Source organism: Saccostrea cucullata, unplaced genomic scaffold (assembly GCF_032062105.1).
Source record: "Saccostrea cucullata isolate Sc308-1 unplaced genomic scaffold, CSIRO_AGI_Scuc_v1 ctg406, whole genome shotgun sequence".
Lineage (NCBI taxonomy): Eukaryota > Metazoa > Mollusca > Bivalvia > Ostreida > Ostreidae > Saccostrea > Saccostrea cuccullata.
Window position 1 is genome coordinate 367,634 of NW_026930103.1, and position 27,535 is coordinate 395,168.

Here is a 27,535-nt window from a genome sequence, read left to right on the forward strand (position 1 = left end):
TGTATTGTTTTAAAAAAAATCAAAGTATTTTTAACAGGATGTTCCACAAAATAATATTCTAAGCAGAGTCACCAATGCTACCATAAACATCTTGGTAACATTTCCATAAAATGGAAAAACGGTCCAAGATAATTTAATTCCATCATTTTGCCTGGATGTACATGTAACTTCTCATACTTTTGCACACAAATAAAGTTCTTGAAGTTATTTTTTTTTATTGTACAATCAAATCACCTAACTGGTTGTTTAAAAAATCCCCTCCTAATATGGCATACAAGTATGTGTGGCACTGAAGCACATTAGAGGAATAGTTGTTGACACATTGGGTGAGAATCAATCGATGCACACATATACAGACTAATACCTACACTTTGGCACAACAAAAAACTGGTTACATTGGCACAAATAAGGACACTCCACTACACTTATCGTGTGTACAATATAACACACAAAAATACCCCTAAAAACTTTATGGACTGAACATGTATACGAAAAAAAATGATTAGATTTATAAAATACATGTATATACTTAAAATAAAACAATAAGTTGCTCTGAAATACACTGTAGTTATATTTCCTTCAAGGAAATGTGTCAATTTCTATACAAAACATTGTAAAAGGCTTAAAATATATCTATCTCATAACAACATTTACAACACAAATAGTTGATGATATTGAGAATTGTAATATTCTCATTCAACCTTTTCTGGAAAAGAAAGAAAAACACTTCAACACTTCTTAAAATGTGTCTAATTTCTTGTCATAACTCAAAGTTTTCTTCAATTGGGTCCATTCACTCTCCATTTTACTAAAAAAATGTAGGATATAAGATCTGAACACAGATCTGAACAAGTTCTGATACCTGAACATAGCAGTGACTAATATCATGAACGAGAACAATGTAATCAACAGTTTCTTATATGATGCTGACTTACTGGAATCAGGGACATATAAAACCATGGTTTTATATGTCTCTGCTGGAATGTAATATGATCTCACAGGCACTTTAATATGGCTATAAAGATAGGTTGTTTATTTACATTCAAAACACTTTCCACACATCCTTGTAGAATCTCTCAACTGTTCGAAGTATAGAGTAAAATGATGTTCATGAAATGCAAGAGTGAAGAACACAGTCTTGTGAACAAATCAAGAGTCTCCAATACACAATCATTTCTTTTCTCCTTTAGAATTTTTCCTCTTTGTGATGAAGGAATGTAGCAGAAGTTGTGCAGCAGAGGGTCTTTTGCTTTGGTCTCTGAAAATAAATTTATTTTCATATGAATAAAATGTGTTTTAATTAGCTATTTTACCTATACATGTATTTTAAAATTTTAAAAAATGTGGCCGTTGTTATTATTTGTTGAAAAACTTACCTAGTCAAACAAAAATCAACAAACTCCATGGCCTCCGGTGTAAATTTCTCTGGTAACCTTGGTGGGGACTTCCTGTCACTGCCAATGGCAAAAATGGCTGCCATGGGATTCATGTCTGCCCATGGGGGTTTCCTGGTGGCCATTTCAAAAATGGTGCAGCCCACGCTCCAGATGTCTGATTTTTTACCATGTCCAGTTTCGTTGACCACTTCCGGGGCCATCCAATATGGCGTCCCCTTCATGGATTTGAGGATCTGAGATTGACCCATGCTGAGGTTTATACACAGTCTTTTGGCACATCCAAAGTCAATCAGTTTTATTATTCCATTTGGCATTAGCATGACATTTCCTCCCTTGATGTCTCTGCAAAATAAAAAAAAGAGATAGTTTTAGTTCTTGAAATCCCCAAAATTTTTCTTATTTTTCTCCTATGCAAAAAATACATTTCTGGTACTGTATCAAATTACTCCTTATGCTCCACTCATGATTTGTAAAGTTCATGTTTTTCTTTCTTTGAACTCTAAGACCACTTTCCTTGATCTCAGTGATCAGAGTATGTAATGAAAAAATAAACAACAGCTTTATTTATCTATGAATGATATCATAACAGGTTTATTGACTCTGAATGACATCTTAAACAACAACTACTCAAGTTACCTGTGAATGACATCATTTTGATGAAGGTAAGACACTCCCTCCAGGATCTGCTTAGTATACCGCCTGAACACAGCTTCATCAAGAGCCCCAAACCTGGCCAGGATACTGGCAATAGAGCCCCCTGGTACAAACTGCATAAATATACTGACCACGCTCTCCTCCTCCTCCAAACTGGTGCCAAGGTATCTACAGGAAAGACAGTAAAGGTTATCACTTGCAACAAGAAAGAAATCCATATTGTAAAATGAGCTTCTGATGCGTATAATTGGCAGATTATTCTTTTTTTCTGGTGGTATGGCAAATGGGGATCAATGATCCATTAAAACAAAAATGTGTTTGTGGATAAAAGAACTCTAGAATAAAGCCAAAGTATCCCCCCCTCAATCTTTTCCACGTTTTAGGGCAGTTTTTACCTTTTTAAACCTACCCTACATTGTTCCTGAGGTTGAGTTTTTTTCACAGGCTTCCCTCTTTTTATACCAACCCTATAATATTCCAGTGGTTGAGGAGTTTTTGGACAGTTTTTTACCTTTTTATACTTACCCTACAATATTCCAGTGGTTGAGGAGTTTTTGGACCGTTTTTACCTTTTTATACCTACCCTACAATATTCCTGTGGTTGAGGAGTTTGAGGACAGTTTTTACCTTTTTATACCTACCCTACAATATTCCTGTGGTTGAGGAGTTTGAGGACATATTTTCCTTTTTTTATACTTACCCTACAATATTCCTGTGGTTGAGGAGCTTGAGGAGCTCCACTTCCTCCTGGACTTTTTCGTACTCCCTCTTGGCCTTGTCTTTGTCCACTGTGTTCAGTTCAATCTGCTTCACAGCAATCAGTTGTCCCTCACTGGTCAATCCACACCATACCTTTAACATAAAAAATTAACACTTATAACATCTTTGCCACAACACCATAATATCTATATATTCCCTTTACAACAATACTAGATTTACTGAATATTTTGCACAACTATTTATAACATTGTTGACTACTCACAGTTCCAAACGCTCCTTTCCCCAGGACATTCCCTTTCTTCCACTGTATCATGTCGTCTACATTTGACTGATTACTGATCGAGGTACAGGCACTTCCTGCTCTGCTGTCTGAGTCCACAGTCAAGCTAGATGTGTCACTAGTCATTGTCTAAAGAAAAAAAAAATGAAATTGGAAAATCAAGAATTCAATATTGTCAAAATTGTCAAATTTTGACAATACATGTATATACTCAAAATTTCTAATCAAGAAAAAATGCAGTAACACACTTATAACAAAGTGTTAGGGATAAATGAATTTGCTTTGACTTAACTGATATTTTTATATATCCATGAAGAATGAAAATCACTTTGCTGTAAGCATCAATTCATTACAAGCATATTTGATATAAGCATGTTTTACTGTAATATCAAAAGTGATTAATTGCTCTAATTCTCCATACCTTACTGGTCAGATCCAAGCTGTCATCATCATCACCAAATCCTGCCCCTTCCTGTGGAGGTAAGTTAGAGAACCTAAAGGGAGTTTCCTTCACACTGTTGTTCTTCATTGACCCACCATCTTGTTTAGATCCTCTAATCTCTGTAAACTTTCCTGCAGACTTTCCCTTTGGAACTGACAATGGTGGCTTATGATTGACTCCAGCAGAAGACGGTTCTCCAACACTCATGTGAGGTCTGTGTAAGTGCTCTCTGCTACCTTTCAATGCCCTCAGACTTCCACCTTTTCCAGCAAACAGTTCCATGTGTTTGAAACTGTTCATGATCTTTGCTATAGCTTCATTATCCACCTTCTGTTTCTGTACAGTCTGCAGGTCATCAGTGACTTTAAGATAAGGTTGCTGTGAGGTGATGTCCTCAATATCTTCCTCTTGGTTATTCCTCTGAGGATCACAGACAGAGGCAGAAAGTTTGGCGTGGAATGGAGACTCATTCTGCATCATCTTCTTCAGTAGATCCCTGTCCACCTCAGTCAGTGTGCTGTTTCTGCTGGTATTCGTCAGCGTCCTATTGGACCTCACCGAGGACATGGTATTGCTCAGAATCTCCTCCACAACTTCATCTAGATTAGTATCTTCTCTTTCCTCACTTTTGGTCTCTGAAAATTTCCGTTCCCTTCTGGTCGATCTTCCACCAGATTCTCTCTTCTTCCTTTGACTGGACCTCACACCTGAGGCTAAATTATCATCTTCTGCTGGATGTATATTTTTCAAATCTAATAGAGGTATGTTCTCAGCAGGAAGAGGAACATTCAACTGTTCCATACCATTTTTACTTTTCTTCTCATCATTTTTTAGTTTATTCTGCTGAATGGCTGACTTGAGATTTTCAATTGAGATTTCAATTTCGCTCCTGGTGTTCTCATTCAGAGATTTTGATAAGTTGTTTCTCTTGGCCACAGGGGTAGCTGGTGTCCTTGAAGTTTTGCTACCAGCAGATGACTGTAAACTCTGGGACTTCCTGACCACAGGTTCTGGGCCTTTTCCCCGACTCCCAGCTGACGTCTGCAAACTCTTCTTTCCTGCTGAGGATCCTGATATCTTAGAATTGCTACCAGCAGACGACTTCTGACTTGATGAGTTTGCTCTTTCTGATGTTTTGCTTTTGCCTGAATTTGAAGAATTTCTGTTTTGCAATTCCTGAATTTCTGTTTCAAATTTTCCACGTTTTAATTGACTTGGAGCATACTCCACTTCACTTGTCATTCTAGGTGTTTGCCCGTTTAATCCAAGAAGATCATTCAAAGTGTCTTCTTTCACTTTTTCATCAAATTCCTTTAAAGCGTTCAATGTTTTATGAATTGGTGTTCTTGCACTTAAGGATGGGGATTCTGGGATAGGAGTCAGTTTGTCAATTAATATTTGTCTGTTAAGCTCCTCATTAGCTACATCCACAGCAGGATTAGAATACAGAATGTCATCTAGTTCTTGCTGAGCAGCATTCATCTGCTCCATATTGTAAAACATGTTGAAGTTGGAAGGCACAGAATGCAAGTCAGTTTCACCATTTTGATGAGTTTGAACTGGTAAAGATGTTTGGGTTAAATCTAGATTCATTGGTCTATATCCATCATTGTCTACTCTAGGTAAGTTCATCTTTGACTCAAAGTCTGGTTTGATTTGTTTGAACCGAGGTGAAGGGGTACCAGGTGAATTGTCTATCTGCTGATACACATCTACACTTAAAGAATTTTTTAAGTGCTTTGGCTTTGAATGCTCCTGCACAAATCTTGGAGTGTCCTCATCCAAGTTAAAATTTCCTGATTTGATCAATTCAAGGTTATCAAAGATCAAGCTTTCCTGACGATTGAAAATGGGATCAAAATTCTCTTCCTCCATGTCTTCATGATCACTTTCTGAAGAAGCTGATGACTGAGAGTCTGTGAACTTCACAGCTACCACATCAGACTTGTCAATGCAACTGGCAGCCACATGCCACCCTATCCCTGAAATAAGTGCAATATCTGACTGTGAAGCTTGCTTTCCTAGCAGAGTGTCCACAGGTATCTTCTTCCTTCTCTTCCCCGATTTCATTCTCTTCCCACTTTTTGGCCGAGCAACTGCGTCTTCTGTATTTCTTTTATCTTTGCTTTTAGCTCCTCCTCTTCTCCTACTTAGCTTAGGATTGGCAGAAGAAGGCTTGGCATCTTTTTTCTTGCCTTTATTACTCTTGAGGGAAACATTAGTTTTGGATCTTTCTACACCTGGTTTTGAAACCATGTATCCAAATGCTGTTGCAGTAACTCCTTTTCCACTCTGTTTCTTTTCTGGAGCTTTCACCGAATTGTCTGCATACATGTCTGCAAAGGGATCCTCTATGACTGGTGTTTGCATGGGGCCAGCTACAATAGGTTCAGGTTTGGCCCTGCGTGGAGTAACAGAGGTGACTATTTCAACCAGTGGTGGCTTCCCAGCACTAGCTGGTTTATACGGAAAAGCTGGAGGTTCTTCTACTTTCTGAGATTCTTCCTTTGGAGGGTCACTTTCTGATTTAGCCATGTTTCCAGAACTAGGAACATTTTCCTTTGCTTCTCCTACATCTGCTGCAGATGTTGACTTCACATTAATTTTCTGAGTTTGATTTGAACTTCCCTGGTTTGGTTTCTGAGCATTAGCGTCTTTCTCTTTGAGTTGTGGAGGTTTATTTCCTGGGACATTTGATTCACTCCTGGCAGAAGTGGCTGGTGCTCTTGCTAGAATTGTTGCACCAGAGTTTCCACGCAGCGGTTTACCAGCTGAGGTGGTTTTCTGTGAATTCTGGGTCCTTGCTGAGTTTGGAACAGACTGGTTTGAACTTGTTGCATTATTCTGTGCAGTAGATGTTGTAGATGCTGGTTTTCCTAATTTTGGACCAACAGCCTTAGCACTGGCATTATTTGTGCCAACCTTAGAAACAGAAACATTTCCAGAATTATTTGAATTGGGTTTATTTCCATTGACAGTTTGGCCACTGTTAGCAACTTGAGCAGTTGATGAATTGTCAGAATTTGACTTTGTTTCAGCTGCTAGCTTTTCCTGAGGTTTTGAGTTAGATTCATTATTTTTTACTGCACCAACTTTCAATATATTACTTCTAGCTGTGTTTTTACCATCTATATTTTGTTTTGTATTATTAGCTTTTACATCTTTTGCACTACTTTCATTGGTTGTTCTTGAAACAGAAGATCTGGTTGGCTGGAGATATGACGGTGTTGAGGACTGAGCATTTTGATTGGAGGAAACAAATGCTTTATTATTAGTCACAGTTGGTTTATTGGCTGGGATTGGTCCAATCCTTTTCACTGCCTTTGCTGAGGCTTGAGTAGCAGGTCTTGGTACAGTTGCTTCCTTCTCACCAGGCTTCAGTGCAAGCACATTAGATTCACTCTTAGCTAGCTTCTTTCTTGCCTCCTTATCACTCCCTGTCTCCTCTGGTTTCACCTCATTTACAACAGTTGTTTCATCTGTCTTGTCTTGTAGAAGTTCATTTCTTTTCCTGATCTCATCTTTAACATTTGAAAGCAGCTGTGATGACACAACCTGCATTGGTCCTGATTTGCTGACAGGGTTGCTGTCCTGTACATTATTATTCACAATGCCCTCATTTAAATGTCTGGAATGCACTGTGATTCTGCTCTGAGCTGAGGAACTCTTTGAATTGCCAGCAGAATTTGATACACTAGGGGTATCTCTTTTATCAGTTTCATTATTCAGATTTCCCAGATATATTGCTCCCCGGGATTCTGAGGTGACAGATTTTTGCTTTGATCTGAGTGTCAATTTGTTTGAACCTACACTTGATGGTTTAGAAACTGGTGGTTGAGTTTCACCTTTTGAGGTGCCAGGCACTTGTTTTGTTGCACTTTTCTGAATGGCACCATTGGTAACTGGTTGTCTTGCTGCACTTTTCTGTGTTGCAGCACTAGAAATTGGTTGCTTTGTTGCATTTTTCTGAGTTGCAGCACAGAGAGGTTGTTTAATGTCTGTTTTCTGATTTGTGTTTACCACTGATTTATAAGTCTTCCCAGAATTCTCTTTGATGGGTGGATCCCCTGAGGAGCTTCTGCTAGAAAGTTTGCTGAGGTGCGAGTCCTCACTACTTGAGGACCTGAGGGAAAGATCTCGAGGGCGACTCTCCTCCAGGATAAACTCATCCTTGTAGATAGATCTGCTCCTCATGAGTTCTATGGTCCCAGCAAATGCCATCTTCACCTCCTTATTCTTAATCAGTTCATCCTCATCAGATCTTGGTGATGGGTCCTGAAAGTAACAGTGAAGTTGGATAAACATTTTACCTGCCTTTTATAATGAAGATTACTGAAGACTACTTTCAAAATTAACTATTTTTTCTAATGTGTAAGTACCTTGGAGTCATCTGAGGGCTGGGGATCTGTCATGGCACACTCTAGGTGAGCGTTGGTCGTCTGCTGGTTGAGTAAGGTTGGGGTGGGTGGGAGGATGGTGGATGATGTTGGATAGAGGGGGGCACCTTGAACAGGTGTCTGTGGACATTTGTTGGTCAGTCCCATTCGATCTACAATCAGTCATAAAGCACATATATCATACATGTATGTAGGCCATATTTTCAAAAGCAGTTCAATATTTTCATGATTGAAATTTTTTTAAGAACAAAATTATATCCATAAAGAAAAGTCTAACAGTGTGTGAAAAAGTCTCATTCTGCAACACAGCTAATGTCAAATTATTGTTTACAAACACAAACCATAACAACCACATGCTATTAAATTTTAGTAAAATTATAACAATTACCCAGGTCCAAGATTTGTGACACTTCACAAGTAGCATTACAAGAATAACTAGATCCATCTTGATTATAAAGACTTTTCTGGGTTGTCTCCCTTAGCAGTTGGGAGTATTGAGTTGTCTCCCTTCTGGGATACTTTGTGACGCGTGGTGAGGTGCATTCACTGTAATATTCTTCACTGTGATGCAATGGGTTAACAGAACCTGATGTTAAAACACAGGCAAACAGACAGGGTTAATACAGGAATGTTAAAATATAGGCACAATGAAACATTTTAAACTTGTTAATAATCAACATGCACATGGGAATGAGAACATATAACACACATGAAGATTTAAAAAATGCTTATTTTTTAATTGTGTACAATAACTTTTAAAAATGAACATTAAATCAATACTATGTCTTGTTGATATTTCCAGGTGTTCAAAGTTATGATTTATTTAAAAATATAAATGCTAGATTTCATTGGAGTTTTGTTTCCTCCTCAGAATAAAGTTACACATAGCAATTTACAGATATATTGTTTATGAATTTTTTAATTGAACATTCAAATTAGTTAGTAGTAATAATCCCATCACCCTAATTATGAAAATTATTTTTTTAATACAGAATCAACAAAGGCAAAACACAGGAAATAAAACCATTTCAACTTACCTCTATTAATATAAAGGTCACAGGTCAAAAATTAAATGCCAGATCTACGATATAAAATGATAGCATGATTTGGAGAATTTAAGCATATATTTGTTTCAGGTTATGTGCTCTATGAAAGTCAGTTATTTATGTTTATTGCAGCAATTTTATACAGGTATTAATTGGTTATGGTTTCATCAATTTACTTGCCTGGAAAGATCTCTCAAAATCTTATGACTAAATCATTAATGTTAGTAGCAATTATCCCATCACCATAACTGAAATTATTATTTTCTATTACATAATCAACAAAGACAAAGCATATATTTATATGAAAAAGTTTCTAAAATTTATCAACTTTATATATCTTTCACTCAAGACCTCTGTTAATGATAAAGGTTTTCACAGGTCACAATTTTGGCCAGGATCATCATAACTATACACTTAGCAGTTGGCTTAATACCCATAGGTTGGGTAGAACAAAAAAGCATTTCAACTAATGATGTTTAATAGTTCTACCACACATGAAGCTAGGCCTAGATTCACAGGAATTGCACAATTTTTGAAAAGGCAACTTGTTTTTCAAAAATATTTGTCAGATTAATACCAGCAGATTTCAAACAATTCAATCAATATTGTATATTACACAGACTCTTGAAATTCACAATTCAAGTTATGTCATCATAACTATTCATTGCTTAATACCCATCAGAGAAAAGTCAAAGTTATTTTCTATATAATTGAACCCTTTAATCATAAAATCACAAGAAATTCAATTTTAATGCACTTGGTTAGTTTATTTAATACCCAGGAGCAGAGAAGAAGATTTTCAAAGAATTCATGTATTTTCACTATAAAATCAATAAGCCCCGCCCTATCACCAGAACTCCTCCAGGGTGGGCATAAAATTCAAAATAGGCACTCTTGCTCATCATAACTCTGATAGTTTATTTGATACCCTAGATTTTCAAAGAATTCATGTATTTTCACTATATTAGTCACACAACATTACTGCCATAAAATTCACAATTAAAACAAACATGATAACTATGCACTTAGTTAGTTTATTTAATACCCAGAAGCAGAGAAGAAGATTTTCAAAGAATTCATGTATTTTCACTATATAATCAATAGAGCCCCGCCCTAACACCAGAACCCCTGACCCTGGGGTCATACAATTCACAATTTTGGGAGGCACTCTTGCTCATCATAACTATGTAAGAGTTTATTTAATACCCAGGAGCAGAGAAGAAAATTCAAAGAAATAATGCATTTTCATTAGCGCCACGCTCTAACATCAGAACCCCTGACCCAGGAGCCATGAATTTAACAATTTGGTAGAGGACTCAATGCTGATTACAATCATGCCAACAGTTTAACTGCTTGATGTTCAGGAGTAAAGAAGAAGATTTTCAAAGAATTCATGTATTTTCACTATAAAATCAATAGAGCCCCGCCCTATCACCAGAACTCCTGACCCTGGGGTCATAAAATTCACAATTTTGGGAGGTAACTCTGCACTTGTTTTATTTAATACCCAGGAGCAGAGAAGAAGATTTTCAAAGAATTCATGTATTTTCACCTGCCCTAACACCAGAACCCCTGACCCCGGGGCCATAAAATTCACAATTCTTGGACCATGGGTAGGTAGTTTACCCACTATAAGATTTTAAAAATTGCATTTTCATTATATACTTATTTCTAAAATTTATTTTAAAACTATGTATGGCTCTGTCCCTTTCACTAAATAAAAGTTTTTCAATAAAACTACTTGTACATGTACATAGGTGCTTTGTGCCAAATTTGGTTGAAATTGGTTCAGTTTAAAAAAAATGTGTTTTCAATTTGAGTTTACTCAGGTGCAAATTTCCATGGATAAAAGAAATGTACACTTTGTATCACAAATACCTGGCTTGTTTCCTCTCCCTAGCCCAACTCTGCCCTCATCAAATGACCGTCGATACCTTCCATTCCTGCTGAACGTTGGGGAATCCCTGTCCTGCCCCCTGTCTGGACTGATGGAGGGCAGCCTCTCTTTAGATCTGGTTTTTGGTAGAGGTGAAGGTGACACCCTTTGACCCCTGACCTTTCCCAGCTTTCTTATTCCATCCCTACATGTAGATCGACTGACTGAACTTTGGTCATTGTCATTTGGTGTGCTAAACAGAAAATGCAGAAGTGCAAGTTAAAAGTCAGTGCCCCAACACACAGTGTTTTTAAAGTTTTGGTTTCAAGGTGTCGAGAAATGTGATAGTGGGAGTCATACATGATTGAGTCAATTGGTAATCAATACACATAAATAGGCAGGTGTAAACACCCATATTAAATTTGTATAGATGGGAAATTCTTTAAATACATATGATCGTGTCAAGTTACCACAGAGGTGAAGGGAGAGTTTTGAACTTTAAATTCTTCCACTTCAATGACAACAATTGTGTCCAAACAGATTGTGACATAAACCATTGACCAGGTGTGGTACACTTGTGTCCAGTGAAAGCAGTATAGTAAATACTGAAAGCAAGAACAATATAACACATATGTAAAAGAGGTACATGTATACCTGAGATAGGGACCAGGAGTAAAGTTGCCATTTTCAATGTCCTGAAGCATGTTCTCTTCTGCCAGTCTGGCCTTTTCCCTCAGACTCAAGTGTCTAGAAAGTGGCTTTCCTCCTACAGACACAGCAAATAAATAGCACTCTTAAAGAATAAACTTACTTAATATGCTGGTCTAATACACACATTCTTGTGTCATCCAAAGAGAAACAAAAGCATATGCATTGCCTTACTTTTTCACAAACAAGAAACTGATGCATTAATAAAACATGCACAAAGTGTTCTTCTCAGATGTTTAAGAATTAAGAGAGTAAACTTACTGCTTGGAGTAGACTTCATGTTGGCAAACACATTGGTTGGCATTGCCTGCAAAAGTAAAATACAATCACTCACAATTACATACCAGCATTAGAAATTGCTGCATTTACAATTTTAAACATTAAACATTGTAATCAAACATCCAGTTAACTAGAACTTAAGGAGGAACCTTACATCAAATATGACTTCCCCTCCTCCCCGCTTCTTCTTTTTGCCATCCTCTGTAGACATTCGGACATCCTCCCTCCCTGGAGTTTTAAGTGGGGCCAGACTAGTCGAGGGTCTACACTGTGTGGCCTCTGTCCAGGCCTCCTTCAGGACGGCCTTGATCTTTCGACCTCTGGCAAGGTCAAGGGCAGTCAGTCCTCTGTCATCTGTCAGTGTGACGTCTGCTCCGTGTTTCAGCAGAGAGCAGGCTGCCTTTTCATGGTCATTATATGCCTGGGAAGACATCAAATGAAAATTTTATATATAACAAAACATAAGACTTGTAAACATAAGACCGGTTTGTTCAGAGACTTTTACCTTAAATGAAAATCTTTTGCTGGGGAGAAGTTGGCAAAAGTCTGGTAATTTTTCACTTACAAAAAATGTCATGTCTGCGTTTGAAAGGTGAACACAAGAGTGTAGGTAAAAAATTTTCCTTGATATGGGCAAAGGTGATTAACATTTGATAAACTTACAAACAGTACGTAATCCAAATCATTGACATGACTTAGGTGTTAAAATGCCAAGCGAGATAAGCATCTCAACATGCGACAATTTACAAATGAGTGATTTAGAAGAAATCCATGCTCACCGTTATGTGGAGAGGGGTAGCACCTGCAAACCCCCGACAATTAACCTCTGTACCACCCTCTAGTAAAGCTTCGATACACTCTACATTGCCTGTCTGTGAGGCACAGTGTATTGGAGCAAAAAGACGCTTATCCTTGGATTCTGTAAAAGAAATAATTTCAAATTCTTACTGCAAATTACTTAAATCCTTTTCTTTTTAAAAATTACAGTATTTAAATTTTATAAATTTTAATAAAAAAGTGAACATGAATATAGACAATGCAAATTCTTAGTGTTGAAGGTCTTATAACTTGAATGAAAATTGAATTTTCAATATAACATAAGGGTATCTTACCTATATTTGGTCCTGCGGCCAGTATAGCATGCATGACGGCCACAGCCAGACCAGATTTAGATTTAGATGTGTAGTGTAAACAAGCCATGTCATCTCCATCAAGTGCATGCACATCACTGAAATAATAAAATTATCCCTCAATTTTTTAAAAAAATATGAAACTTTTCATCAGACATGAAAAGCAACAAGCAACATATGCAAAACTTTTCTCAAACTTAGAAGTCTTGATTCAAAAGTTATTAGCATTTTTCTTATTACAAAACATGAGCCAAAGAACAAAATCTTGTTCTTCATTGATCAATATGCAGAATAAAAATTTTGGGCTTACGCTCTATGGGCCAGTAACTCCATCACACACTCCACCGGGTTGTAGGGTCGATTCATTTGTGTAGAAAGTCGTTCAAACAACTGAATGTCTCGGCAGGCCAGTAAAAGTGCAGTTAATCCTTCAGAGTTCTGACAGTTAATATCTCGCACCTTGTTCTCATTCTGTAGAGTAATAGTAGATATAAACCAGGAATTAAATGGTGGAATTTTTTGTTCATGGTTAGAGTCTCTTTGCTATAGACACTGGTTTATATCTTCTTAATTCTGATTTATCTTAAACCAACACATATTTGCAGGAAAATTAATTCATATCCTTATGGCAATTTTTTTTTCAATTATTTTTCTAGATATAACTAGATTCTAATATGTAATGTTTTCAAGCCTTCATTTTCATCTCTCAGAAGTTTTGCAGGGACCAAGATTTTGCAATGCAGCACTATAAGTGAGTGAATCATATAAATACTAATGTATATCATGGAAAAATTTGAACTGAAATACTCAAAATCTAAAAGTCAAGCTTAAAATCTCCCATGATCAACATAGGACAAAATAAATTTCCTACTGGAAAATACCCATCTGGAAATTTAGGATGGGCTTTTCCAAAGTCACCTTTGATAGGTGATCATGTCTAATTATAGAAGTCCGGAGCGATCAGGAAGTGATCACCATTTAGTAGCCTCCAGTGCTACAATTACTGTGGAGCAGACATGGGTATGCTATTGATTTTGTTCGACATTTTATCTGGACTTTTTTTATTAACTTTATTGATTTTTTTCCTACATCTCCTGCATCTTTTAGCACACCTTTCTAATTGCAGTTAAACGAATACTGCAAACAGCAGAACCCTACAAGAATATTTCCAAGACCTATGCATGAAGATATAGATATGGTGGGAATATTCAATTGATCCCACTTCCATGTCAGTTATCAGAACATTGTTTCTTTTTGATTGTTCTAAAATATGATATTGAGGGCAGTTGAAAGTGCAGAACTCTTCTGACTGAGTTACTCAATATTGCTTTTGGGTAATAAAAGGTACATAAGAAAGCTTCAGAAAAGATGGTTCTCTTTGAATCTACAGGCTCCTTAAGTACACAGCAAACCTTCAACCACCATTCCTTATTATAAAATAAAGGTGATCAACATGAGACTTTAACAGTATCAAACCTCACCAATAAATTCCTTCTTGAGGACTTCAATATTGCACTTCTATACTAAATAAGACTCCCCAATAACTTCCTGAGGGCTTTGATATTGCCCTGCCATCAACTCACCAATAAATTCCTGAGACTGATACTGCCCTGTCATACTTCATTAGACTTACTAATAGTTTCCTGAGGACTTTGATATTGCCCTGGTATACTTTTAATAAGCCTCACCAATAATTTTCTGAGGACTTTGATATTGCCCTGTCATACTTCATTAGACTCACCAATAACATCCTGAGGACTTTGATATTGCCCTGCTATACTTTAAATAAGCCTCACCAATAATTTTCTGAGGACTTTGATATTGCCCTGTCATACTTCATTAGACTCACCAATAACTTTCTGAGGACTCTGATATTGCCCTGCCATGCTGCCTGTAGGAGCAGACGATGGGATGATTCCGTGGAGCGATCCACAGAGTCCAGCAGGATTGTACGGATTCCGACAGAAGCCACCTCTACAGCTGTCTGGTTCTCATAGTTACGGAGGGTAATGTCTGCTCCATGCTTCAGCAGTAACTGGACAATCTACAGAAACACAATTTATCACAGCTACATTCAATTTTCAAACAAGTAACCATGAAATTGCATGATTTTATACGTATTTTAGTAGAAGTGCACTGCATTTCAAGAAACTGATTTGCACAGATAGCATTTTTATTAGCTCTTGAAAAGATTATAATATTGCTTAATGCAAGTCCCTATTTTTCTCCAACTTGCAGAAAACAAAATGTTCTGCATGCTTTATCTACATAGGTAAAATAAATTCCTACCTTAGTGTGTCCCCTCTTAGCTGCCCATATTAGAGGAGTGTTTCCTGTTCGTTTGTCCTTGACATCAATGCTGACTATGACATCACTACGTCGGAGTAAAAATGTCTCTATTCTGTCATGGTCTCCATCCTGTTCACAAAAAAGTGAGAAACAGATAATGACCGAGAGGGAAAGCACTCATGTTGTATATTTTTCCTATGATTGTCAGGCAGCAATAATTTTAAATCATTAAATTAACTCAGAAACTGCTGATTATGTTTTTTTATCAGAAGAAGAAACATGGAATGTAATCTTACCCTTGCAGCATTAAGAAACAGCTCCTCTAGATCAGCCTTGCCTTTACCCATAAGAGCCGAGGCAATGTCATAGTATTTGGCTGACCCTATCCTGTTCTTATTGGCTTGCAGCTCTTTGTTGATGGTCATGGCTGACCGACCGTGACCTGACCCGATGCGACCTTGACCCTCTGACTCAGTGTTTTCTGGCATGCTGTGGTTCTGTTAAGTGATCGGCATGCCATTCTATGAGTTCCAGCTTGTTATAATTCCTGTAAAACACCAATGATCAAAATAAAATTTTATTATAAGATTTTTTTCTATTACTGGTACACAAAGTTGCCCGCGTGGTGCAGTGATTAGAGCGTCTATTCTAGAGTCGCGAAGTAAGGAGTTAATCCTTATGTCACAGATTTGAATCCCACGGGAAACTGGTCCTTCAGATGAGACTGTATAAACCAAAGTCCTGTATAGCAGTATGTGTTGGCGTGAATAAGATCCCTCACAGCTCAATGGCCGTATGTGCAGAGTATATAAAGACAAAATTTGCAGCTCTCCATCGGCAAGTGGTGGTGTCTCCACATGAGTAAAAAATTCGAGAGAGAGAGAGACGTTAAATAACATATGAGCAAGTAATCATTACAAAAAACTGTTTAGTTCAGTTTATAGAATAAATATTTAACTAGTGTATCTGGTCTTATTTGAGATGATGACAAGTGACAAAGGAAAGGCCCAGTGACAAACATGCAATGATTACAGAGGCATATATTTTAGAACCTTCAGGAAAGAATTGTCTTAGAACCAGTAGAAATTTCAGACAGAAATAACTGAAAGGATCTGTAAATGGTTCCAACATTACAATGCTTAAAATTTGATGACACACCTCATCATTTTAAAGAGAAGATGGATACTTTCAATAAAATACACCTCCAGTTCTTTTTGCAAATGAGTAAGATAGGTGTTAGTTTATATTAGTAAGCAAATAGAAGACAATACATACTTTGGAACCTCATTCTTGAGGTGAGCACTTTCTTGCACTTTGTCCCAATTTATACCACATACATTTGTAGTTTATTTACTTTAACATTTAAGACACAGTCTTACACCAAAACTACATCCATATAACTATTAAAATACAACACATATATCATGTTTATTCAATCATAACAAATCCATTAAAATTTTCTTTCATTTCCTAAAACTTGTATCGCAATAAAAAAACTTGCAAGTCACAAGAAAATCACTCCTACCCTACATTAAATACATTATGCCTCTAAAACTTAACAAAGCTAGGTCATGCAAAAAGGCACTAATCATAATATTATAACATCTAAGATATTTAAAGCACTATCAAAGATACCTGATAACACCATAAATTAAAAAATGGAACAAAATTCACAGACCTGTGGTTTTCTTGAGCAAAACCTTTGCAGAGACAAACGTTCAAAAATAAAGACTCCCAAACAAAGAAAATCGAACAGATCGGAAAAATTGGCTGGTGTCCATAAAGTTTAAATATCGGCCAAGACCTAGGGGCTATATCAGCTGATATAGCAAATGTGTCTCCTTAATTTAACTATACATACAGTGCATAGGCCCTTACCAAAACAAAGACCGAAGACAGGATTTAAAGCTTCAGGTGAACAACAAAGGTCCTCGGAAATTATCCTGAGCTAATTTGTGAAAGTATGAATCAGCAGACCAAAAAGCAATAATAACAAATTTTGTTTGCAGTGGTGGGTCTAAGAGTTATAAATATTCAAACGTTGTAAGTGTGAAAATAAAGTTTCAGTCTTGAAGTAGACTTACAAGTATTAGCAAATATGTTTTTAAAATTCTCAAGATTATATAGAATCGGTACTTCTTTAACATTGCATGTTTGGCATCTCTTGAAATATCAGTGAAGTGTACAAGGTTTGACAAAAAGAAAGCAAATAAGACATTTCTAAATGAGAGCTATACCTACATCAGTAGCCTCTTTGAATATATCCTTAATTGGTAAATAAACATTGAAAATGAGATCAAATGTCTACAATATTTATACATTAAATCTCTACAATATTTATACATTAATGAAATCTATCATGTACATGACCAAATTAGAACAAAACTGCAATTCTGTCTGCATTTTGCTTCTATTCAGATCCCTGCCCCTGCCCTCCCCCATTCTTCCTTTCCAAGAAATATATAATTGCTTCAATTGCTGCAAACAAACATTAAAATACTGTAGATCACTAAATTCTCGCGACACCTTATTTTCGCGAGATTGTCATTGACTCTATGTAAGCGAGACATAATTTTCACGAATAGTTGTTATTCCTCTATATAATCGTGAGGAATACTTTTAAACGCGAGAATATAATTTTCGCGAACGCATTGTCTCGCGTAATTACGCGAAAATAAATTTCTCGCGAATAAAAAGTGATTTACAGTACATTCCATCCTGGTTAAAACTTTTAGTTCCTCATTTTGACTAAAACAGTAAGGAGAGAAAAGGTATCATGGCTGATTGTTGATGAATAATTCAGAAGGTTGGGTACTTAAACCATAAAACACAGAATATCTCCATGTTAATGGCTACAGCAGTTTTACCATGATCATAACATGTGTTGGCATACACTGAAATAGTTTACTACATAAATATGATAAAGGGAGATATTTTAGTACATTTGTATAAGAATAATAGTACTGAACAATTTATTTTTGAAAACAGCTAAATTGACTCCAACTGGCCACCCCATGTCCCCAATACATGTATATTTGCAAGTTACTTACATTTATCACAGAAGGTCACATTTGAAAAGAGATCCTTTCAAAGATTATTTACAAAGTTTAAAATTTCAACAATCCATTAAACAGCATAGATTTTAATCTACTGTGTGATTTTTATTGATATTGCTGAGATCACTGATTGTAATAATACTTTTTCTGCTATAATTAAGGACCAAAGTTCTTGGAGCTTTAGAATATGCTGACAAGCTCAGATTTCCTTTCATTGCTGTTACCCCATCCTGATGTTATTTCAGATTACCCAGCTAGCAGTAGTAGTCCTGTGTTTTACTTTATTAAAAAAGATGTACACATAAAAAGGATATATTTGACCTCCTTTAAAGAAAAATGGCATGTTTTTCTTCAAGTGATCTTGACCTTAAAGGCCTAATTAAAAATAAAATAATAAACCCTGGCAGTCATTTAAAAGGATTACTTAAATCATATTGGTGCTTCATGATGACGAAATACTTAAAGTACCATTTCAAAATGACTAAGAAACATGGACACAGATGGACAGACAGACAAAATTATATAATTTCTTCTCCTTTAATAGTGTGATATGGTTATGCATGTACAGTTTTTACCATTGCATATAAAAACTGCAATACAATAAAAATCTTAATAATGATATAATATATTGGTATTGGAAGTACTTGGAGATCGACACCTAAATTTTCAGTTCTTAATCGTGTAAATTTTGAGAGAAAATTAAATTGAAATGAGTTTTTCTTGACTTTAATAAAAAATATCAAAATATTTTATGCAAAGGTGAAGATATGACGCACTTGCAAGTGACATTTGTAATACATGTACAATTATACCCGATTAAATTCTTTTTGCGATAAGTTCTAGAAATGTAAACAAAGGTAGACCTACAAATTAAAGAAATATAGAGTGATAACTGACTTAATATGGCATAAGTAAATATAAACATTGACTGAAGATATATCAGACCCTTAGGTTTATCTAACCATCAAATTCTGATCACAAACAAAATATATACATGGGGTCTAAACTATCTTTTACAGCCAATGAGTGAGATATCTTTGGTGATATCAAAAAAAGAAGAGCACTTGACACATAAAAACAGCACGTTTTGCACCTTGTACAGACTTTAGGAGGAAGAATTATAGGATTAGACTTTTAAAGAGCAGTAGTAAAGGGGGTATCAGTTAACCATGGCTCTAAAACTAGAAACTTACACACAGGTATATAAATATATAATCAAGGATTAGGGATTATTAGGTGACCAATTGTATTTAATGTCCATGGTTATGTGAATGACTAAAGGGAAGAGATGAGGTAACCTAAGACTTTATTTAACTCCCACTGAAAATTTTTATATTTCTCTGGTGACCTTATAGATATTAAAATCCATGGTAATATATTTATATCATTCATAAATCTTTAAAGCCCTGGAGAGAAGAATCTTTTTGGATTGTGTAAATAAAAGTACTAAGCTTTATGATATCAAACTTGAAGTTTTGGCATTTAAAGAGAGAAAAGCTAGCTGCAGCACAGTTGGTATAATATTTTGAAAAAAATAAAATAGCAGTCCTTTTTAAATGGCTGGAGTAAAATTTTTAAAACATATACATATAACATCTAATTCAATACATTTTCCATTGATTCATTTTTTTAAAGAAAGTTTGTTTTTGAAGGTGGATGAATGCCAACAAGTCAGACAGACTTCTTTCATAATTTTTATTGAACATACATGTACTTATAAGTTTTAATTTATCCATGTAGTAAGTTATCATAAAAAAGAAACTTTATTTTCATTTTTCAGGAAAAATTGGACTGCACTTTAAAAGTACAGTATAAAAGTAAAATTGTCTATATTCATGCATATTTAGCAATGTTTTGAAGGCAAAAGTTCAATAATATATACTTTAGAAAAATACATCAGTACTTACATTTTTGCATAATGAATGAGAAATTTTATCAAGTGTGAAATTGCAGTCGACTTTCGAAAATCTCCTTATTACCAGATCAGGTAAGCTTTCACATGCATTTACTCCTCTACAGTTCAATATATATACATGAATTCAACAGTCGTATGATATCAAAACAATTTCTTTTACCAAAAAAAAAGCCTTCAGATCTTGCTGAAAGAAAGATCCAATGGAGAAAGAAATATTATAGTTTCGTGAATATTTTCACAGAACTGCTGCTGCTATGTTTATGCTTTGAGCCAGTAATGCGTAAAACCCCAGCTGATTTCGTCTACCTATACCCGTGACACAATAACACCTGATCCCAATGTCTAGAGACAACATGGCAGACTTCCAATGTCAATTTATTTTATATAAACGTTTATGTGTGCGGAACCTTACATGGGCTTTTCTTTGAGCCCTGCCAGTTTTTCCTCAATTCGTACCTAGTAATGCCTAGATAATCTTCCAGCACATGTCCTATAGACAAATAAATAGTTCCCTTCCTTATTTATAGGCCCCCCACCAAGAGAAAGGGGTGACGCATTTTATAGTCAGCAATGGCCAAAATTTGTGGTCATGAAAAACTGCACATCAATTTCATCAGAGTATTTAGGTATGAAGAGTGTCCTCAATCTAAATTTCAACAATTTTCCTCGAAAAAAAAAAAATTGCCAAATTATATCTTATATCAATGTCTGGTCGCCAATTTTCATGCAAAATAGAGGAAAAACCCTAATTCAGTCATTGCCTTGATACTCTTATTTTAGTCTTGTAATTCGAATGTGTATCAGTGTGACACAATGTTGGAATTGACTTTCAGCACAGAATTAGTTGGTTACTTAAAAATCTTAAATGATATATTAATGTTAATTTTATCTCATCAAATATCCGTGTTTTAATGTGCAATAAATAATAAACTAAGATGTCAAAAAATAGTTGTTGTTCCAATTCATAAGTGTTTTAAAAATTTAATGACATACTCAAAAATTAATATACTGCAAAATAATATACATGTATGTAAATTGATTTTCTTAAAATACTGGATAACAGCAGTCACTGACTTTGGCCTGGTTGAGGGTCAATTTCAGAGTAACCTAACCCCAGGACCATAACTTTACTAAATCTCTTGAGTTCAAGCTCTAACCTATTATAAGCCTCCTCCCTTAAAAGTAGAGTATCAAATTCATCCAACTTATTATGTCCCAGCCTTTTCAACCCCCCCCCCTCCCCGAACACATGAAATCTAGATTAAAACTGTCAAAGGACACACATTTTAATTTTTTTTTAATATAATACTAGTTGGTGAAAAAAAGAATCTTGTTTACAAAACAATGGTATTAAAAATGTACTTCTGATCCTAAATATTATTAAACTTATCAGTTCAAAGAATTATGAAACAGCAGGAGAAAGTTTGACATTAATTTACTTTTGTATCTATAAATCTTTAAACATTTGGCAAAAGTTCAACCCCCCTTGAACCCATATTACCCCCTTTGCACAATGTTGGGTTGCTATTGTTGCCGATTGATCTAAGATTGATGAGAGTGCGATTCTGGCCCTTTGCCAGCTGATCAGCTGTTTTTAACCTTGTGGATTTTTTTATGTGCCGGTACTAATATTTGTCCTACACAGACTGAAATCAATATGTTAACTGTGTAATTATCAATTTTTAAATTGAACAAAATTTGAGTTTACATGAACATTAAGACAATACACTATATTACAAATAGCATTTAAAGAGAGAGATAAGATATTTTAAGTGAAATTATTATCAACTCTTTCATAATTAATAAGCATGTCATGGCTGTGACTCAAATCCATCAAAAAAGACAATAGTGACATTGTGTCTGCTTAACCTTTGGAAATGATGTTATTAACAATATCAAAACATTTTAATACCTGGTACAATTTTCTTAAATATGCATGTCATCATTTACCAAAATAATTACTAAAGTTGTTTTCTAGCTTAAGAATAGAAGTAGAAATTTAAAGAATAATCCTAACAAATGAATGAGCAAGAAACACACATGTACCTGAAATTTCAGCAGACTTGAAAATCACAATTATTGAAAATAAGAACAGTTCATTGTATAATTCAAATTCTTTATATCTTGATCAGACTTCAATAATTCTTCCTGCACTACACATCATTGTTTCCTTCCAACACTAAGACCAGAAAAACATTCAACTGATCAAGCTTGCAAGTTCAGGATCAATTAAGCACCCTTTTTTGCCATTTTTGAATCATTTCAAAATTCCTACACTACATCTGTACATAGAGAAAGTCTAAGCACAATATTTATGCTAATTGTTGAGCATTTCAAAATTCCAGGGCGAATTCAAAGAATACAGTATAATTTCTTAAACAAAACTATGACTGGGTGAATTCAAAACGGGGCAAAATTGTTTGCGAGAGTGAAAGGGCGAAAATAACCCTGTATACAGTATTCCATATGATCTTGAAAATAAATAATTAAATTTCTATAGGTTTCCACCTGATCAAGATCAACATGTATATATGTTACAAATGAAAAAAGCTTCCCAAATCACACATGGCCTTCCCACATAGATTTATTCTTTCAGACATGAACTTCTCTTCCTCCCTATCACTGAAATGGGAGGATGGTCAGGCAAATTCACTAAAAATGTGTCCATCTCTGGCACTTATTTATATGCCCTATGTCAATCCAGAACTATAATTAGTATTCATCATGTTTATTAAATTGGTATGGTCATGATCTGACTCTGCAAAGTGCATTAGGATTTAAAAAACTTTTTTTTTTCTACAAAAGCTATTATAATTTATAAATGGAGAAAACACCTTGAAGATCTATTTTCTCTAAAAAAAAAAAAATATACATGTATTACCTTGCATTTTACAACTCTGATGACACGTTTCAGCAAATAATAAGAACACTTCTAAAATACAGCACTCCCCCTTCAGACTAATGCACTTGAGCACAAAAATACTACCTTGTAGATTAAATACACTGCAAGTGTTGACAGCCGTTATGTACATTTATCTATTTTCTTATCAATTGCTCTTTGCCACACTTATAAGGTTGGTTATATCTATCATCTAACAAAGGGACACCCCTTATCATAAATTGCTAATAATATTATCATCAGAGCATGTGCCTCATGTTTTCACCACGTTAATATTCTAATAATTTTTTTCCTAACCAATGTGTCATGAAATGGCCATTTAATAAAATTTAAATGGGTAATGTAGATTAAAATTACCCTAATTCATAAGACAATTCATACTGATTGCATAATAAGTACTGGAGAATAAGATTCCTAGAAAAAGCTTTACTTTCATAGCAGCTGGTCACATACCACCTTCTGAAAGATTTTTGGTTGTATGTATCTCCAAAGAAATATCTTAGGAAATTGAGTAACTGTTGAACTTGTAATGAACCTCTTTCAGTTTTTTTAATGGTACCTGGCTCAAAATTCCCTTATGGAAACAAGGTCACAAACAGCAAATGAAGTATATCTGAAATGGATTACCAGATGCAATATTATCTCATAAATCCTGAAAAGTATCAACAATTTGAATAGAGGCAGGGCAAAAACACAGACCCTTAGGTACACTAGAAGTAGGACCCAGTGCTGAAGAAGAGTAAGCATCTCCTATTGACTGGTCACATTTGCCACGATCCGTCGGTACTGTAGAGTTGCTAGTCCATAATCAAAATGGTTTACAAACAATATAACATGATATTGGTAGAAAACTTGTCAATCAAAATTCAACTAAACATTGAGATTGTGACTCTGAATAAAAACAACTTAAAAATAGACTATTGAGTATGGACAAGGTTAATGAATGCCCTGTTATATCAACTTATTTGTCAGGAGCCTGTCTTCGTATAAATTAAATGCTCTTACATATCGAATATGTTGAGTGACAACACTATATATATTCAGGTGAAAGTGGGATGTCATTACAAAATAAGAGCAATAAACAAGGAAAATCTGAAGTCATCCTTTTTTTGTAACATTTTGTTCATTTTATGATGATATCTAGCTTTGACTAAATTTGTGTTACAAATACAATCCATCCCCAAATTAGCAATGACAGGCATGCGCGAGTTAAGGCACTTTCCTATTCTGCTCCATGCTAAATAGGTCATGTTTATCAGTGAATTAACAGCTTAAATTTCTGTGCATACTTTAATTTCTTGATTCAGATTAAAAGTTAAAAGACCATTTAGGATAATACATACATCGATTCCTGACAAAAGTGCTTAAAAAAATGCATAACACGAGATACTCGCACGGTTATATAGATAACAAAGACGTAATGTAGCAATGACAGGCATGCGCGAGTTAAGGCACTTTCCTATTCTGCTCCATGCTAAATAGGTCATGTTTATCAGTGAATTAACAGCTTAAATTTCTGTGCATACTTTAATTTCTTGATTCAGATTAAAAGTTAAAAGACCATTTAGGATAATACATACATCGATTCCTGACAAAAGTGCTTAAAAAAATGCATAACACGAGATACTCGCACGGTTATATAGATAACAAAGACGTAATGGCGGCCATTATGTGAGAAAACCCTGATGTTATAAATAGGCATTATAATGCTTAAGCACGTGATATTAGACAGTCATATGAATGTTTTACGAAGGCTGAAAGATAGAGATTTCTAAAAACATCTTGGGTACGTAGATCAAGTCCCATAAATAGAAATTTAAAGCGAAAGTAGATGACATATCGTGTTCAACTTCGTTTCTTTCGTTAATTTGCCGTTTTGACAATACTTTGACAGCAATAAACAGATGAAGAAATCATTTTTCTTTCATTTGGTATAAAGTTTCTTAAAATAAATCGTTGCGCATAGGTGCGCAATGAGCTTTAACCAGTTATGCTTGACAAAAACGTCGACATTTTTAACAGGGGCAGATAACTGAAATTCCCGCGCAACATCGGAAATATTCTGAGGAGGCATTATTTCTAAGTTGTATATTTGTCAATCAATGTCAATATCAAGCTGTTATATTCTTACAATGCTAAAAAAAGATAATAAAGTAAATAAAATGCATGATTTTAATGAATCAGATCTATGAACTTTGATTAGTATCGCTGCATTCTGCAACTTTAGTTTAGGATACCATTTGCAGTAATTGGTGTAATGTATGGATAATTATAATTATTATAATAGATCTATATGTTTTCATTTTTTTAAATTTATATATTTCTTTCAAACAATTTTCATAACAGAATAACAAGTGATTGAACAGATTAAGGGGACCTCGAGTTCATACTTGGAATTTCTTTTTCAGGAATTTTTTTTTTATCAGATTTATACACATGTACCAGTATATCGTACAGCTAGATTAGCATAATTTTAAAATTTGAATTGCTCAAAATAAAAACAATGAATGTTAATACTTTTGAAGTGTTGTTTAAATATTAGATTCATATTTTAATCAAATTGTTTCAACAAAAAAGAAATAAAAATATTCTAACAATATTATTTTGCAATATTTAATAATACGGCACGTCGATTTACCCAAATGGACCCAAATGGAACCCAAATGGACCCAAATGGAAACAAATGGACCCAAATGGAAACACAAATGGACCCAAATGGAAATCAAATTGACCCAAATGGAAATCAAATGGAATATTAAATATGTATTATCGTATTTTATTACTTATTTAAAATGATTAAAATAAATGATCTTACAGTTAAAATTGAGTTTTAAATTAATAAATCATTTCTAACATTGTATTTTGAGACATGAAATTGAATTATTTTTATATCATTTTATATGTACCGGCAAAATCAGGGGGGTGGTGGTTGGCCTCTCATCCCCCCCCCCCCCCTCCACTTTGTTCTGACTGACATGGACACTCTTTACTCCAGTTTTGTATCCAATTATGTGCAAAAGTAATTACAAATGGGAAAAAATCGAATTTTGTTTTTTTAAATACAATATAAGAAAATAATTATTAAAATGTTTTTCTTTTATTAAGTTCATTATTTGCAATATTTTAAATAAGTAAACATTTGAGAATACGATAATACACTGTATAGATATATTTTATATTCCATTTGGGTCCATTCGATTTCCATTTGGGTCCATTTGAGTTTCCATTTGGGTCCATTTGGGTTCCATTTGGGTCCATTTGTTTCCATTTGGGTCCATTTGGGTTCCATTTGGGTCCATTTGGGTAAATCGACGCACCCTAATAATACATTTTTATAACAATATATTTAAAGATATAATAATTTAAAATCCATGAGTATGTAAATAAAATCTAAATAATATTCTTTGCTAATGTGTACTTCATTAAAAGTACTCATGTTCTATCTTACTAAGTGCCTGGTTTCCCTATTTGGTATAACATATATAATTCCGAGGATCCTACAATTTATAAACTGAAAAATGATCTGGAATCAGGGGGCTTGAAAACAAAAGTTTAATAGATTTTGCATTTGATTCTCAGAGTAAAATCAGCAGTAAATGCTGTCATTATTTAAAATTGTTAAAAATGAATATAAATTTACATTTCTTCAAGCGTTATTATGATTTTTTTTACAACCGAAAAATTGGCAGAAAACACGAAATGCTACTGAATTTCAAATACTTGTATCTTTTTTGTACATTGACCAATCTGAACAACCTTTACACCATTGAAATCCTTGTAAACAGACCTTTCTTTTGATGTAAAGCAAGTGGGGTTTCAAAATTATTTTAAAAATTGCCTGTTATTGCTACCCAAATACACTTCATAAATAAAGATAAGTCAGCAAATTTCATACTTTACGAGGGGTAAAAATTGTAAAGGACAACTGTTGACACTCTACAGACATAAAAAATGTGACAACATGCTGGGGATGAATTAGCATATCAAAACACAACAGATCTAGTCTAAGCGCGCACTGTCGCAATATCTATAGGCTAGTTCAACATTCGAGAAATTCTTTCGGTAATTTCAACCCAGATGTAAAAATATGATAGAATTATGAGCATATTTACCTGACAAGAACATAATGTATGTAATCAAGCCTTCCAAGTTTTTATTCCATTTAATTCACACTCTACTGTTTACATGATGTCATGACGCTGTTTCGTTGTCGGCCATTAGTCACGTGGATAAACACAGCTTTTAGGGATGGGTGCGTCGATTTACCCAAATGGACCCAAATGGAACCCAAATGGACCCAAATGGACCCAAATGGAAATTGGACCCAAATGGAAATCTGAATGGACCCAAATGGAATATAAAATATATCTATACAGTGTATTATCGTATTCTCAAATGTTTACTTATTTAAAATATTGCAAATAATGAACTTAATAAAAGAAAAACA

At 34.8% G+C, this 27,535-nt stretch overlaps 1 protein-coding gene across 1 annotated transcript; it reads right to left on the minus strand.

The window, feature by feature from the left end:
• Window positions 1-1,101: 1,101 nt before the first annotated feature.
• On the minus strand, window positions 1,102-27,323 carry LOC134282921 (uncharacterized). Its single transcript, XM_062765348.1, has 20 exons — window positions 27,201-27,323; window positions 15,515-15,765; window positions 15,219-15,347; window positions 14,779-14,973; window positions 13,240-13,400; window positions 12,912-13,027; window positions 12,579-12,718; window positions 11,954-12,220; window positions 11,782-11,827; window positions 11,467-11,578; window positions 10,815-11,065; window positions 8,928-8,957; window positions 8,279-8,476; window positions 7,873-8,042; window positions 3,473-7,768; window positions 3,034-3,180; window positions 2,752-2,903; window positions 2,034-2,219; window positions 1,377-1,739; window positions 1,102-1,258 (listed from the first exon to the last, which is right to left on the minus strand). Exons 2-20 carry the CDS (start codon window positions 15,704-15,706, stop codon window positions 1,171-1,173), a joined length of 7,239 nt encoding a protein of 2,412 aa, XP_062621332.1. The 5' UTR covers window positions 15,707-15,765; window positions 27,201-27,323; the 3' UTR covers window positions 1,102-1,170.
• Window positions 27,324-27,535: the final 212 nt, after the last annotated feature.